The 14150-nt window shown below is 36.5% G+C and overlaps 2 protein-coding genes across 2 annotated transcripts; both read left to right on the top strand.

Moving 5' to 3' along the window:
* Nucleotides 1-19: 19 nt before the first annotated feature.
* On the top strand, nt 20-1641 carry LOC147793363 (uncharacterized). The gene has a single exon (XM_087121102.1). It carries the CDS (start codon nt 467-469, stop codon nt 1421-1423), a length of 957 nt encoding a protein of 318 aa, XP_086977228.1. The 5' UTR covers nt 20-466; the 3' UTR covers nt 1424-1641.
* A 5007-nt stretch (nt 1642-6648) lies between these two features.
* LOC111788096 (ubiquitin carboxyl-terminal hydrolase 16) lies at nt 6649-13233 on the top strand. The gene is made up of 11 exons (XM_023668278.2): nt 6649-7352; nt 8581-9823; nt 9909-9997; nt 10582-10667; nt 10769-10931; nt 11008-11128; nt 11337-11494; nt 11639-11723; nt 11810-12022; nt 12325-12386; nt 12468-13233. Exons 1-11 carry the CDS (start codon nt 7075-7077, stop codon nt 12832-12834), a joined length of 2865 nt encoding a protein of 954 aa, XP_023524046.1. The 5' UTR covers nt 6649-7074; the 3' UTR covers nt 12835-13233.
* The last annotated feature ends 917 nt before the right edge of the window (nt 13234-14150 follow it).

Below are 14150 nucleotides of genomic sequence, written 5' to 3'. Positions count from 1 at the left end.
CCACACTGCTCGACAGATCCAGCCGAAACGAACAAGGGGAAAAGGGATTGTACCGAGAAGAACTTCTCTGATCGGTGGTGTTGTGTGGTTTCTTCAGCCAATGCGTCGTCATTAGGACGCATAAACTGGAAATATTTGGAACGAATCACACACCCATCGATCTGGGGACTATCAAAGAAAAACCATGGAGGTTCTTCGGATGAGGCAGTTGATGTTGTTGTGGTCAACAATTCAAAGCTCCCGGGTTGCTCTCGTGGGTGGTAATCACACCGCTGCCAGATTTTGCACTCGCTAAAATTCCCTTTTCCCCTGCTTTAGCTTCCCCTTTCCCTCTCTGCCTGTTTGCTCGTATCTTTCTGCAATTTTCTTTAATTCTGTTTTTGCTCCAAATTAACCGCGCAACGAGGCGATTTAGAGAAAAAAAATCTCCATATAGTTTCCAAGTTTTCATTCCAGCAACCAATTCATGGCGTTCGGCTTGGTACATGCTTTGAAGTCCCAGGAGTTCGACCACGTTCCTCGTATGTATTTGGTAATCAAGCACCCTGCAGCATCTGGAGAATCTAGGGTTATTAGATTTCTTGCTCGAGCTGTGCTCTTGGCTTTGTTCATTGTTTCATTGCCTTATTTAGGATCAATTCTCAGAGGAGGATCCTCGATCGCGTCCCAATCGCTAAAGGATGCTGAATTTGGCTCTGAGAATGATATCGGCACTGTCACTTTGCAACTAAACGGCAACACAAATAGCTACAGAATCGTTTACCTCCAACAATCTGTTTCTACAAACGTCGATGTGGATAAGACCGAATTAGGCCAAAATGAGATCAAATACCTCGCTCAACGACGACTCTTGGCATACGAATCTGACGCTAAAAGAGCCGCAGCCCTTAAAGAACTCGAAGACGTCCTTCTCGAACCGCCGCGATCAGCATCGCGAAAATCTAAGCGATACTTGCAACGAACACGATACCTTCCAGATTTGATGGGCGATTCTCTTGAAGGCTATCCCCGACATGTTTTCATCGACGTCGGACTTCCGGAGAAGGAAGGCGGAAGCGGCACAAGCTGGTTCGACAACAACTACCCTACCAGAAACAAGAAATTCGAAATGTTCAAAATCGAGACAGTGAGTACCGATCAAGAGACATCCTCGAATCCGCCGCAAGTCGGTATATCGGACTGGCTGTCGAATAACGTAAGAGCGGAAGATTACGTCGTAATGAAAGCAGAAGCAGAGGTTGTGGAGGACATGATAACATCCAAAGCCGTAGGGTTGATCGACGAGCTTTTCTTGGAATGCAAGCCTCGTAGTAACGGTGGACGGAAGGTTTCCGGTGGCGGCCCACGACCTTACTGGCAGTGCTTGGCTTTGTACGGCCGGCTCCGAGATGAAGGTGTGGCGGTTCATCAATGGTGGGGCTGAAAAGCGCAGTAGAATCAAATTCGAACACCGGAGAGAGAGAGTTTCCATTTCTTTCTCTTTTAGTTTTTAGTTTTTCCTTTTTTTATTCTTTTTTTTTTCTTAAAAAAAAAACAAAAACAAAAACAAAATAATGATCCAATTCTTCTGTTCTTTTTTTTTTTAAATAATTTTAATTATTTGTATACATTATATTTCAATTTCTTTCGTTTTTAAATGTCTATTTACTTGCTATATATATTAGTTAATAAATAAATAAATAAATAAATATATATATATATATATATATATTTAAAGTGTTAAGATTATATTATCTATGGAAATTTTTAGTTAAAATGAATATTATAAAAAATATGTAAATACAAAATAAAAAAACAATATATATTTTTAGGGAATGGCGTTTTAGGGAATGGTGACTTAACCATTTAGCCGTTTTAGGGAATGGTGACTTAACCATTTAGCCGTTTTAGGGAATGGTGACTTAACCATTTAGCCGTTTTAGGGAATGGTGACTTAACCATTTAGCCGTTTTAGGGAATGGTGACTTAACCATTTAGCCGTTTTAGGGAATGGTGACTTAACCATTTAGCCGTTTTAGGGAATGGTGACTTAACCATTTAGCCGTTTTAGGGAATGGTGACTTAACCATTTAGCCGTTTTAGGGAATGGTGACTTAACCATTTAGTGACTTTGGCACTGGACGTTTCAAAAATGGGGTACTATCGAATCGGGTGAATTTAATAATAGATGCATGTTGACATTCCAGTCTTTCTTCTCCCTACCCGAAAGAGAATCGAATCGGGTGAATTTAATAATAGATGCATGTTGACATTCCAGTCTTTCTTCTCCCTACCCGAAAGAGAATCTAGTGTTTCGTAAATATCTGAAGAGGACGAACTGGAATGTGTATTATCCATATAGGGGATCTTTCCATCTAGAAGATCTAGAAATATGGAATATTATATTGTCTATTAAAAATTTTTATTATAAAAAATATGTATATACGGCCATTGTTTTTTTCTCCACAAAAAAAAAAAAAAAAAAAAAAAAAAAAAAAAAAAAATTAATAGATATTTTTTAGTTCCGATCCATTTTTTTTTTTATTAATTTTTTTAAAGTTGGGAATACGACTGATACGCGGGTGGTTCAATCTTCCCGCCCTTTCTGTCTCACATTTTCAGACTTTCCAAAGTTAGGGTTCTTTGTTCCTCTGTTCTTCTTTTGCTGTTTAATTCCTTAAGAATCTTTGCATCAGGAGGGCTTCGTCTTCCTTTCGGATTCTATTGCCGAATCATCCGCCATATCAATCCGAAGTTCTTGAGAGCCGCTTCCCGCTTTTGAGTCAGGTCAGATTTCGCGGTAATAATGTGATAATCTATTTGATTGGACGATTATTTCATTTGAATTATTTTTAGATTAAACAGATATAGATCCACTGTCGCTGTGCTTGAATTTCATTTATCAATTGTTTATTTGATGTCTATAACAACTCATACTCAATCCTTGATATATTTGATTTAAATTCGTTTAGAACAGACGTCATTCCACTGCTACTGTGCTCGATTTTCATTCATCAATCGTTTATTTGGTTTCTGTGATCAACTGGCACTCAATCCTTGATATATTTGTCACAGACATCCATGTCTTTCCATTTTATTCTTCTTCTTCTTCTCAGTAATGCATCTCCTTCTTGAAACTACTCTTTTATATTAGTTTTTCTGCTAGTTAACTTCAGTATGGTTCTGCAACAATGATAGGACGGTTATTTAGATTTATTATGTTGTAGCATCATTCCCGACACTATTATGAACATCCATTAAAAAATTTCACCTCTAAATACTTCTTGTAGTCTATGATTTAATCGTTGGAGGGGGTTCATGAAAACATACGCAACTCCATTATCATCTCTATTCAATGGTGCAAAACAAGGTATGTTAGGAGTGTTTTCTAATGTATGATGATTGATTTGTTGTTAGTTACTCGACATTTTACTCTAATTGAGAAAGCTTTCTTACAATTTGCTGATTGGTGATCACAGTAACTTCCTTTTTAATTCTTATGCTATAAATTTTCATCCATTCATTTCTTCACTATGCAATAGCTATAGTATCTATTTGGTACTAAAAGTGGGATACGTAGAGGAGAAATCATGAAAACAAGCAGCATGTTTTGTGACACGGATTGAACGAGAGTCAACTTCCATCCATGACAGAATAGGGAATCCTTAATAGGGATTAGAAAAAGAAAAAGCAGAATCCCACTTAGTAGAAAGCATTTCTTTGAAGAAAAGAGGTACTTTTGAACCTCTTTCAAATTTCATCATGAGATTCCAAAACACAATTGATATATGATTAAGTTTTAGTGGGAGACCATAGTAGGTAATAGGCATGAAGATTAATGCCACCCATGACCAATAGAACACTTATTTACATTGATCCTATTCTTAAGCCTAGGAACGACCTTGAATAATGTACAAAGTTTTACTGAGATCAACTTACCAGGGGACTTTTGATCATCCTAGAGGGAAACAGTCCTCTGGATTCCTCCTCAAAGGGCCTTTCAGTCCAAGAGCTCCATTTTCCATCAACTGGATATCAGCTCCCTTTAAAGTGAATGTCTGTCCTCCAAATTTGTAAAGTTTGGGCTTCTTTATTTAATTCACGGCTTCAAGATTAAATATGCCTGCATCTGACCACTTCCTGATTCTACTCCAGTTTCGTGCTTTCAAATGGGGTCCTCCCCTTTTAAATTCTCTCTATATATATATAGATATAGATATAGATATAAATATAAAGTGTGTGGCTTGACCATTGCTAGTTTCTTTCTTCCTTGAAATGTTGGAGTGGGGCTCAGGTTCAGGGATGACAGGTTTAATATGGAACAGAAAAGGTTTAGTACTTATTGGTCTCAAAAGGTCTTCTAGACTAACCAACAATAGTATATTAGAATTGGACAACTTCGCATGACTTAGTGATTAAGAGGAAACATCTTTACTTTTCTTATTGGGTTATCTATAGATTCAAATCTCTACTCTTCACATATCAATTGTTTTTCCAATAAGACATGAAGACATTCTTCAAGAATTCATTGTAAAGGAGTGTGAAAGTTTGGAAGCATATCTTATCAACAGCTTTCTCATATCTATCCCACAGTTCATTGACATTAAGAATTGCCTCATCACCAACTTCACTACAGATAATAATAGATTGAAGGCATAGCATTAGCTGCCCCCATTAGAAGGGGAAGATGGGAGGAGTGGAAAGAAGATGGGATATGTTTATCTTTTGCAAATAAGGAAGGATGGTTGAATTTACACGTAATATTGTCTTCTTTCGGTTTATTCTTTCGAGTTTTCCCTCAAGGTTTTTTTAACACATTTGCTAGGGAGAGTTTCCATACTTTTATAAAGAATATTTTGTTCCCCTTTTCAACCGATGTGGGGTTTCCTTTGAGCTTTCCCTCGGTGTTCTCGCTGGCATTCATTCCATTTCTCCAATTGATGTGGGACCTCTCCATTCACCTTGTTTGGGGCCCAACATCCTTGCTTGCACACACCGCCTCGTGTCCACCCCCTTCCAGGCTCAGCCTCCTCGCTGGCACATTTTCCAGTGCTGGCTCTAATACCATTTATAACAACCCAAACCTATCGCTAGCATATATTGTTCTCTCTAGACTTTTATTTTCAGGTTTCTTCTCAAGGTTTTTAAAACTTGTCTGCTAAGAGAGATTTCCACACCCTTATAAAGAATACTTCATTCACATCTTCAACTGATGCGAGATCTCACACCTATAGTCGTAAAATATGACTATGGGTAAGTCTCTCTTCATCACGATAGAAATTAGATACCTTCCAACAGAGAAATGGACAATTCGAATGGTTTGGAAGCCATCAAATTCCAAAGGTGGAACATATGAATCCAAAACGGAAGGGAAAAAAAAAAAAAGTGGGAAAGTAATTACAGGAAAATACGTTTTTGTCTTTTCGAATGTTTAACCGTCCAAATTGTTCTTCCAAGGTGGGCCCAATTCTCTTGCCGGCCACGCACGAATATTCCCCTCTTCATGCCCCTCCACTTCCCCCTTATTCACTCCCTTCTTTACCCAATTTTCATTTTAATTAAATGTTTACATTATTTCTTAAAGTAATCTTATTTTCATTGTTCCTAATCATTCTTTTATTGTTATAATAATATGAAACTAAATTAGTTTATTAATTTGTTCTTTGTTGAACCCTTGACGCTTTAACATCATTTTTAAAATTTTAGGGTGCTTCACATGTATTTCAAAGTATTTAAATATGACCCAAAAAAAAAAAAAAAAATAGTGTTTGGCTTAAGTTTTTTAAGGAGGGTTGTAAAATGCTTTTCAATAATTATGATTATTAAAAGGGGTTTGAGGAATTCTACTTTTAAATGATGTATTTAATTAATTAATTTTCTTCCTGAAGTGTTATATAATAAATGGTTTGCTTTAAAAACACTTAATGCATTCTAAATTTTATAAATAAGAAAGAAATTAAAATCTGGGAACGACTTTTATAGGTATAAAAAATAGGTAAGGTTGTGGAGATAATTAAAAAGTGTATTATAAAACAAATAAATTAATTAAGATGCACATGTTTTTTTTAGGAAAAAGAATAATTATTAAATAAATTTGGTTTAATATAATATAAAGAACAAAATCAGCTGGACCATCAACTACCTAACACTTCAACAAATTTTCAAAATAAAAATAAAATGGTTATTAAAAAATCTCTAGAATTTTAATTTGAAAACGATCTCAAAGTATTTTTAAAAAAAATAATAATAAATTGAAAAAGGAAGAGAATCTCATTTTTAGTGGATGCTAGCTCCCTTCGTGTTTCCATCCCCATCACCGCCCCGTTGTCCCTCTATATCATTCTTCAACCTTTTTGAGAAAAAAAAAAAAATCAATATTAAATGTCTTATTCTTATTTATTACAAAAAAAATAGAAATAAAAGTTATAACGGAACGGCATTTAACGACGAACCGAAATTAATTAAAAAAAAAAAAAAACCTGACCGCAGCGAACCGGACCGAACCGGAAGTACGAGAAAAAGGGGAATATTTGAGGAGCGGAGAATTCACGCTTTCCAACACCAAGAGAGAATGGAATTCTTTGCCCCGACCGCGAAACAAACAAAATAAAAAAAATAAAAAAGTTTTTTTTTGGGATATAAATATTTATTATTTTATTCATATGCGTAATTTCATTTTCCGCGTTCTACCCTCTCTTTTTTTCAGTTCCAGAATCTGATTGGTTCTCTCTTTCTCGATAAATTGAAGGAGCCCTAAATTCTTCTTGATCTGCTCTGTGATTATTGCGTGGATTGTCCGAATCGAAGCCATTAATGTTATCGCAAGCTTATGCTCTGTCTCTTGCTTGAGCTGGGTATTATTTCTCTCCTGGACGGAGATTTTACTTTCTTCTTCTTCTCCTTTTTGCGTTTGTTCGTTTCTTGACTGAACTTTGTATGCGGTTCTGAGTTTTGGGGTTATTTATGCTTAATCGGCGTCATTCGCGGTATCGTTGGCCTTCGAACCAACGCAGTCCTTGTAATTTATGCGTGGTGGCGCGGTTAGGAGCTTAGGGCGTAGTTCTTTTGGTGGACGTTGTTGGCGGGGGAGGATAAATGCTTGTTTTTGGAAATATAGGGCTTCAGGTCCTCTTGGTGTTTGTGGTTTTCCCTGTAATCTGTTTGGTAATTCGGCGGAAATGGCGGCTCTCTGTGGCGAGGAAGGAAGAAATTAATCGTTTGTTAGTTTTGTCGTCTGAGGAGGCTTTTAGAGCTGAGCTTGAGGCCACTTCTGGGTACACTTCTTTATCGTTTACTCCTCCTGGACACCAATGTGCTGTCTGTTACTCTCCAACAACCACACGCTGCGCTAGGTGCAAAGCGGTTCGGTATTGGTATGTTTTTCGTTAGTCCCCGATACTTAGAACTATGAATCTTGATACTAGGGGTTGAATCTCGTTTATTTCTTGTTGCTATCTTCATTGCCTCACCACTTGAGTTTTAGATCGGGTCTATTTTGAAATTAATGTTTGAGAAATTGTTGCTGTCAGATTCATCTTTTGCTGTTCTTCTTGAAGAGCAATATGCCCAGTCATATGTTAGCTTGCCTTACTTATCGTAAAGGGCAAATCGAGTATTAGTTTCTCATCCGTTAATGTTAGTTTAATCACAAACTTGTTGGTGAGGCTAGGCTATACAATTGGTGTGCAAATTTTCTGAAGGGATTGGAAATGGTTAGTCCATTGAGTCATTGGCTTAACCTTCTCAACCCAAAATGCAATTACTTCTGCAGTTTGATGGAGGGCACTAAAGTGTCTAAAAGGAGATACTACTGGGAGTTCTTGAATAATCTATTTGGAATCGAATGAAATTGACTGTAGTGTTTTATTTATTTCTTTTAGGTATTTAAATATTCCAATTTATATTTTTCACTAAAGAATTTTTTAGGAACTATCTAAATCTTTTGCTTCTTGGTCTTCTACTACAAAATATTTTTGTAATCATGGAATGGCTCAAATCTTCACCAATTGGAAGTGTATACCCTTAGGTGTGTGGGGACTTTATCTCCCTATTTGTACTTCTACTTTTGTTTCCTAAAAGAAGTCTAAAGAAATTTATGTCTCCTGTTTGATGGAGGGCACTAAACTGTCTAAAAGCATTCTTCTTGTGGTACCAATACCAAGCAATATCCATATTAGTCACGACTAAGGAACTTATAACACTTCTCAACATTTCCTTGTTAGCAAGTATTGTGTGTTATTGTTGGAAATAGGTTTGGTCTCTTGTCTTTCTGTTCCCCTACGATGTGTTAATTCCTGTATGACTCAGTAATTGCGAACTTCCATGTACTGAATGAAAGTGCAGCCCTGAAAGCTCCCAAATCAAAACCATTGCACCAAAATTAGGCTGCATTTTAATTTGAATTTCAACGGCTGTTGGGATGCTTTTTATCATTTTGGCGTTGCTTCTCAGGTTCTTGTAATCAGTAGTAAATGAAAAAATAAATAAATTTAATGCCCTGTCTGTGAACCTTTAACTTCCTCTAATTTTTTGGTTATGCTAGTTGGGTTTATTCAACTGCTCTTCATTATAGTTATGTTGAGTGTTTTGAATTTTTTTCAGTTCTGGTAAGTGTCAAATCATACACTGGCGACAGGGCCATAAGGAAAATTGTCATCCTCCAAGCATTTCCAACCAGGCTGTTGCGTCTAGGACAGATTTCGAGCAGAAAGTGACAGAACAAGATCATTATGAATCATGTACTTCTGATTCATCTACTGCATCATTTTCTGGATTCTCTACTACAAATATAAGCAGCGAATCGTCTGATGATACTTCTACTAGTGATAGTAGTAGTCAAATTGAACCAGAGAAATTCGATGGATGTATGTCTGCTGATGCAACTCCTGACAGACATGAAATTACGAGAGGCATTGACATTCCTGATCCAACCAAGCCATTGTCACCCATGTTTGGTAACTTGGTTGATTCTGTGGATCGTTTTCCCTCATCTTGCAAACTGAATCAGCTTAAGCCCAGTTTTGTAAATAATGGCAATCATAAAGATTCTGGTCCAGCAGCTTCTTCTGATTTTTGGGTTAGAACTCTTGACCGTAAGGGATCTACAACCGATTCCCTGGATGATTCCGCCTTACCCAAATTCAGTGGAGGTCATTGTAGGAAGTTGTCTAGTCCATCATCATTTTCATTGAACTCTTCAAATGTTTCCCAAGCACACCGCTCTAAGGAAAACAATGCATCCAACATCGTTCTTCCTGATGCCTCAGAAGATAAGAAAGATAAAAATTCTGTGGATGGGGAAATTTTATCAAAATATCATTGTATCCCTTCAAATGTCTGCAATTCTGCACCTTCCAGTTATCAAGGGCATAAAAAGACGGATAGTTTTAAGCCAGCTTCAAATTTCCATGTACTTAGATCCAGGTCAACTTCAAGTGTTCGTCCATCGAATGGTTCAGGAGGAAAATCACTTGATTCAAATGTCAGTATCTCACCACCTTTGAAACCTGAACGGTCAAGTAAAGTTGTGGGTGGGCCTATCAATACAGTTTCAAAGGTACAGAATCAAGATGGAAATTTCTTACAAAGAAAATTTGATTCTGAATGTTCTCTACCTTCAAGTGCTAGAGGGACAGGAGTTTCACTTTCACGAATTCAGTCAGCAAGAGTTGATAGCGTGCAGGCAACTTCTGGCATTTCCTCACAAGTCACTTGTACTCTTAACTCAAAAAATTATTTGAGATCGTCTATGTTGAAAGTTGTTGATCAGTTTAGAGGGTCCAAGTTGTCAAAGAACAATTATGCGGGCACTGTCACTGAAATTCCTGGAAAGCTTAACTATAAGGTTTTCTTCTATTTACTTTTTCTTCTCCTTTTCTATGTATGGAATTTATTTCAGCCTTGGAATTAATGATTCTATACATTTTTAGGGGCTTTTCTCATACGACCACTTTGTTAAGCTTTATAATTGGAACGAGTTGGAATTGCAGCCGGCAGGCCTCATTAATTGTGGGAACAGGTTAGGGGTTTCTGTTTGAATCCTTTGAAATAAGTTGTTGCTGTGTCCGGGAATTATGGACAACGAATCTTCTTGTTCTTGGCTGGTTAACCCTGATTACAACATATATGTTGATTTAATATGGTTTGTCTTGAATTATATTTCCATTTTATTTTTTGTGGAATATATGATCTCACGTTTCTAAAATTTTATGCATCTCATTAACGTAGTAATAGAAACTTTCTAGTTTTATGTTGAATTAGTTCAACTGTTGATACTTTCTGTTTCCTACTTCTAGCATCTTCCTCTGACACGTCATAATAGTAAATGAAACTTTTATTTGTTTGTTATGTTACCCATAGAAACCTTCAGTTGTCGAGGTGTGGATTTATTGAAATGTGAAACCAGATAAAAACCAAGGCTAGATTTGGTTTTGTGCGCCTTGTATGCTTGGAACTGAATTCAGGTTCATCAACTTATCTATTTTTTTCATGGTCTTTTGCTTGGAAAGATATATGTGGTAGTCTAGTAGCCCTTTTTAGTTGAGTTCTTGCATCCAATATTTATATAATTTTTCAATCCTGTCTTCGTATACTTCCTTGCAGCTGCTATGCTAATGTTGTACTCCAGTGCCTTGCATTCACTCCACCTTTGACTGCTTATTTTCTCCAAGGACTTCATTCCAAATCATGTATGTTTCATATTGACTCTTTGTCAGCAGTTTCAAACTTCCAAATCTTCTGATTGCTCCATTACATGTGTGTACATATATATATTTTTTTCCAATATCAGGTATAAAGAAGGGGTGGTGTTTTAATTGTGAGTTTGAAAGTATAATTTTGAAAGTCAAGGAAGGGAGATCCCCATTATCTCCTATCGGAATAATTTCTCATTTACCTAGTATTGGCCGTCAACTAGGTAATGGGAAAGAAGAGGATGCACATGAATTTCTGAGGTATGTGATATGCCTTAATTGTCGTGGTATAACTTATAAATGATGTTAAACATCATATTGACGAGGTGAATGACAGGCATGCTATTGATACAATGCAATCTCTTTGCTGTATGGAATCTGGAGTGAGCCCATCTGGCTCTTGGGAAGAAGAAACAACGTTAGTAGGACTTACTTTTGGAGGCTACCTTTTATCGAAGGTAAATTTGAACTTGGAACTTAGAAGTTGGATTTTTTCTTTATAGAGGGAAAAACATATAATGCTGTAATTAATGCTATTCCATATTTATTCAGGTAAATTGAAACTTGGAACTTGAGACATTTATGAATTTTATCCACGAGTAATTTTACAGAATAAGGTCATCAGAATATGAATTGCACCTTTAACGTTGATATGTCTATTATCAGATAAAGTGCACAAGGTGCCAATCCAGGTCAGAACGACAGGAAAGAATTATGGACCTTACGGTCGAGATAGAAGGGGATATTGGTACTCTAGACGAGGCTCTTCGAAAATTTACTACCACAGAGATATTGGACGGTGACAACAAGTATTTGTGTAGCAGGTTGGTTCTAGCACAGAGATTTGTTTTGTGATGCTCGTAGTTTTTTCTTAGTTTCTGCTGATATTTGACGAGTCTAGCTATCCAACTTTTAGTCACTTCCTTTATGATCATTACCTGAAATTACTCCCTTTCAATATTTTTCAGATGCAAAACTTATGTAAGGGCGAAAAAGAAATTTAAAATACTGGAAGCTCCCAATATTCTAACTGTTGTATTAAAGCGATTTCAGGTACCTCTTTTATTCATTGGCTATTTGCTCTGTATTGCATATATATATATATATATATGCTAATGTTCATCTGTAATGTTTTGCAGTCAGGTAATTTTGGAAAGCTCAATAAGCCTATCAAGTTTCCCGAGATGTTAGATCTGACACCATTTGTACGTGGAACCAGTGATAAATCACCCGTATACAAGCTCTATGGAGTGGTTGTTCACTTGGATGTCATGAATTCTTCATTTTCGGGACACTATGTGTGCTATGTCAAGAATGCCAAAAATAAGTGGTTCAAGATTGATGATAGCACGGTATTCGTTTCGACTTCATTTCTCATTTATGATCTTTTCAGCTTCATTTTAGCCATTAGTTCATAAGTCTCGATATGTTTTCCTTTCATTATCATAACTCAACTCCAACAACGATGGTTCTCAGTGAATTTTACTAGGATAGCCTTATCTTCTCCTTTCTACATATTTCTGCTTTTTAGTTATTACAGTTGCCATTTTATCTACAATCATTTAACAAGCTAGTAGTTCCTTCTAATAGTCTCTCCATTTAAACATCGACATTATTACTAAGCCTTCTCTTTTCATCGCGTTGTAATTTTTAGGTAACTCCGGTCGACATTGATTCTGTCTTGACGAAAGGGGCCTACATGCTTCTTTACTCGAGGTAACCAATCTCAGGAGCTAGTAAGATCCCAAAATTGTTTTACTTATCTTCTCTGTTCTGATCTTGTTAGCTATATTTCAGATGCTTGCCTAGGGCTCCAAGATTATTACGTCACGGAATCGTTGCTCCCGATTCCAAGACCAGAGCAGCAACACATTACCCGACCGATAAAAGGAACGCAACAGCTAAAACCACAACCACTTCCACAGATCAGTCTTACACCAAGGATACTCCTGCTGAACCTGGGAGCTTTGGTTCCATTCATTTTGGACATCCTCAGATGCGTAGGTATTTTGAAGAGGACTCGTCCAGTGATAATTCATCTCTCATCAGCAGTGCCTCTGATGAAGGTTCCTACAGCACCGAGAGCACTCGTGACTCTACGAGTGCCGATGAGTTATCAGATTATATATTCGGTGATTCGGGGCGTGTATGGAACACTTGGTAAAAACATTCCAAGTCAACTAACTCTTCATCTTCATCCCTCATGAATTTGAAGCATTCATATCTGGCTGATCGATCTGGACATGTACGCATCCGCTCCTCCCCCTCGCAGCACAGAGGCTGTGAGAATTACTGGTCTTGCAGATTAGGAAAGACGAAGCGTCCCGTTTTTTGCCATCTGACTCGAGTGTAGGTAAGGTAGAAATATAGTAACTAGTGGTAGTAGTAAAAGAGTTCGGGAACTAACACTGACCCATGTAGGTTATATAACAATGTAAAGTCTAATGTATGTAATTAAAAAATGAAGGGAAGAAAGGATATACTGAATTATTCAACTGTCATATAACATTGAGTTAGAAATTGGTAAATAAGAGTTGAACAAAAAAAAACATTTGTACTTTTCTATTCGTGCATTGAAGAGTTGAGGTAGAACATGTTATTTTCCACATCCCAATTGAAATCAAAGATTATCCAAAAACCAGATGAGTTGATTGATACCCATCTTGTATACCAACTTGTCCATACCCATTTTGTTCATATAATTCCAAAGCTCTGATGAGATTTATTGACCTTTTGGAGGCAACTTGGAAGAAAAGGCAATCATAGTGTGTTCCAAATGCCTTCCATACTTGGAAATATTCAATGCAACAACAAGATAAGAAAATTAAACTTTCCTTTTTTTTTTTTTTTTTTTCCTCTTAATCCAAATCCAAATCCAATCCATGGGACTCCTTTTTTATATTTTGCTATCGTGGCACGTACCGATAATAATTCGTTAAATCATAAATTTGGCTTTTATGACGTGACGAAAGCTCGAATTTATTCGGTATAGTTTTGAGTTATTTACAATAATTCTATCGATTAATCAATTTATACTCTTAAACTTGGAGAGTATTGAAGCTGAACTTTGATAAGGATACAATTCACATCTAAAATTTTGTCATTTGTCATTAAACTTCTAAACTTTCGTGAATGGATCGATTTGAACTCTCAATTTCAAAATCCTAACGAAACAATTAAAAAATATTGAAAACCCATTATTTGAAAATCATTCATGGGTACATTTAACATAAAAATTAAGAATCAAAATTATTAGTCCATCCAAAATTTAGAAACATCTAAAGATGGTGAAATATTTAGGGTTTGAGAGGAAAGAGAAAAGGATTAAAAAAAAAAAAAAAAAAAAAAAAAAAAAAAAACTGGTTAGAAGTGAGGTTGAAATGTAATGGGACGAAGAGATAGAAAGAGATAAGATTGATAGATTATTAGGCTGCCTTCCTACAATCCTACAACCCTACACCTCCTACACCTACCCCTTCC

Source organism: Cucurbita pepo, chromosome 2, assembly GCF_057944985.1.
Source record: "Cucurbita pepo subsp. pepo isolate OVF chromosome 2, ASM5794498v1, whole genome shotgun sequence".
Taxonomy (NCBI): Eukaryota; Viridiplantae; Streptophyta; class Magnoliopsida; order Cucurbitales; family Cucurbitaceae; genus Cucurbita; species Cucurbita pepo.
The sequence above is the reverse complement of the archived record's forward strand: the minus strand, read 5'-3'. Positions and strand labels throughout refer to the sequence as shown.

Excerpts from the sequence above, each read along its gene's own strand:
- LOC111788096 (XM_023668278.2), top strand. The coding sequence starts at position 7,075 with ATGCTTGTTTTTGGAAATATAGGGCTTCAGGTCCTCTTGGTGTTTGTG. Across the intron at positions 12,023-12,324 it reads TCAAGATTGATGATAGCACG|GTAACTCCGGTCGACATTGA; the intron begins GTATTCGTTTCG and ends TGTAATTTTTAG. Across the intron at positions 12,387-12,467 it reads TACATGCTTCTTTACTCGAG|ATGCTTGCCTAGGGCTCCAA; the intron begins GTAACCAATCTC and ends GCTATATTTCAG.
- LOC147793363 (XM_087121102.1), top strand. The coding sequence starts at position 467 with ATGGCGTTCGGCTTGGTACATGCTTTGAAGTCCCAGGAGTTCGACCAC.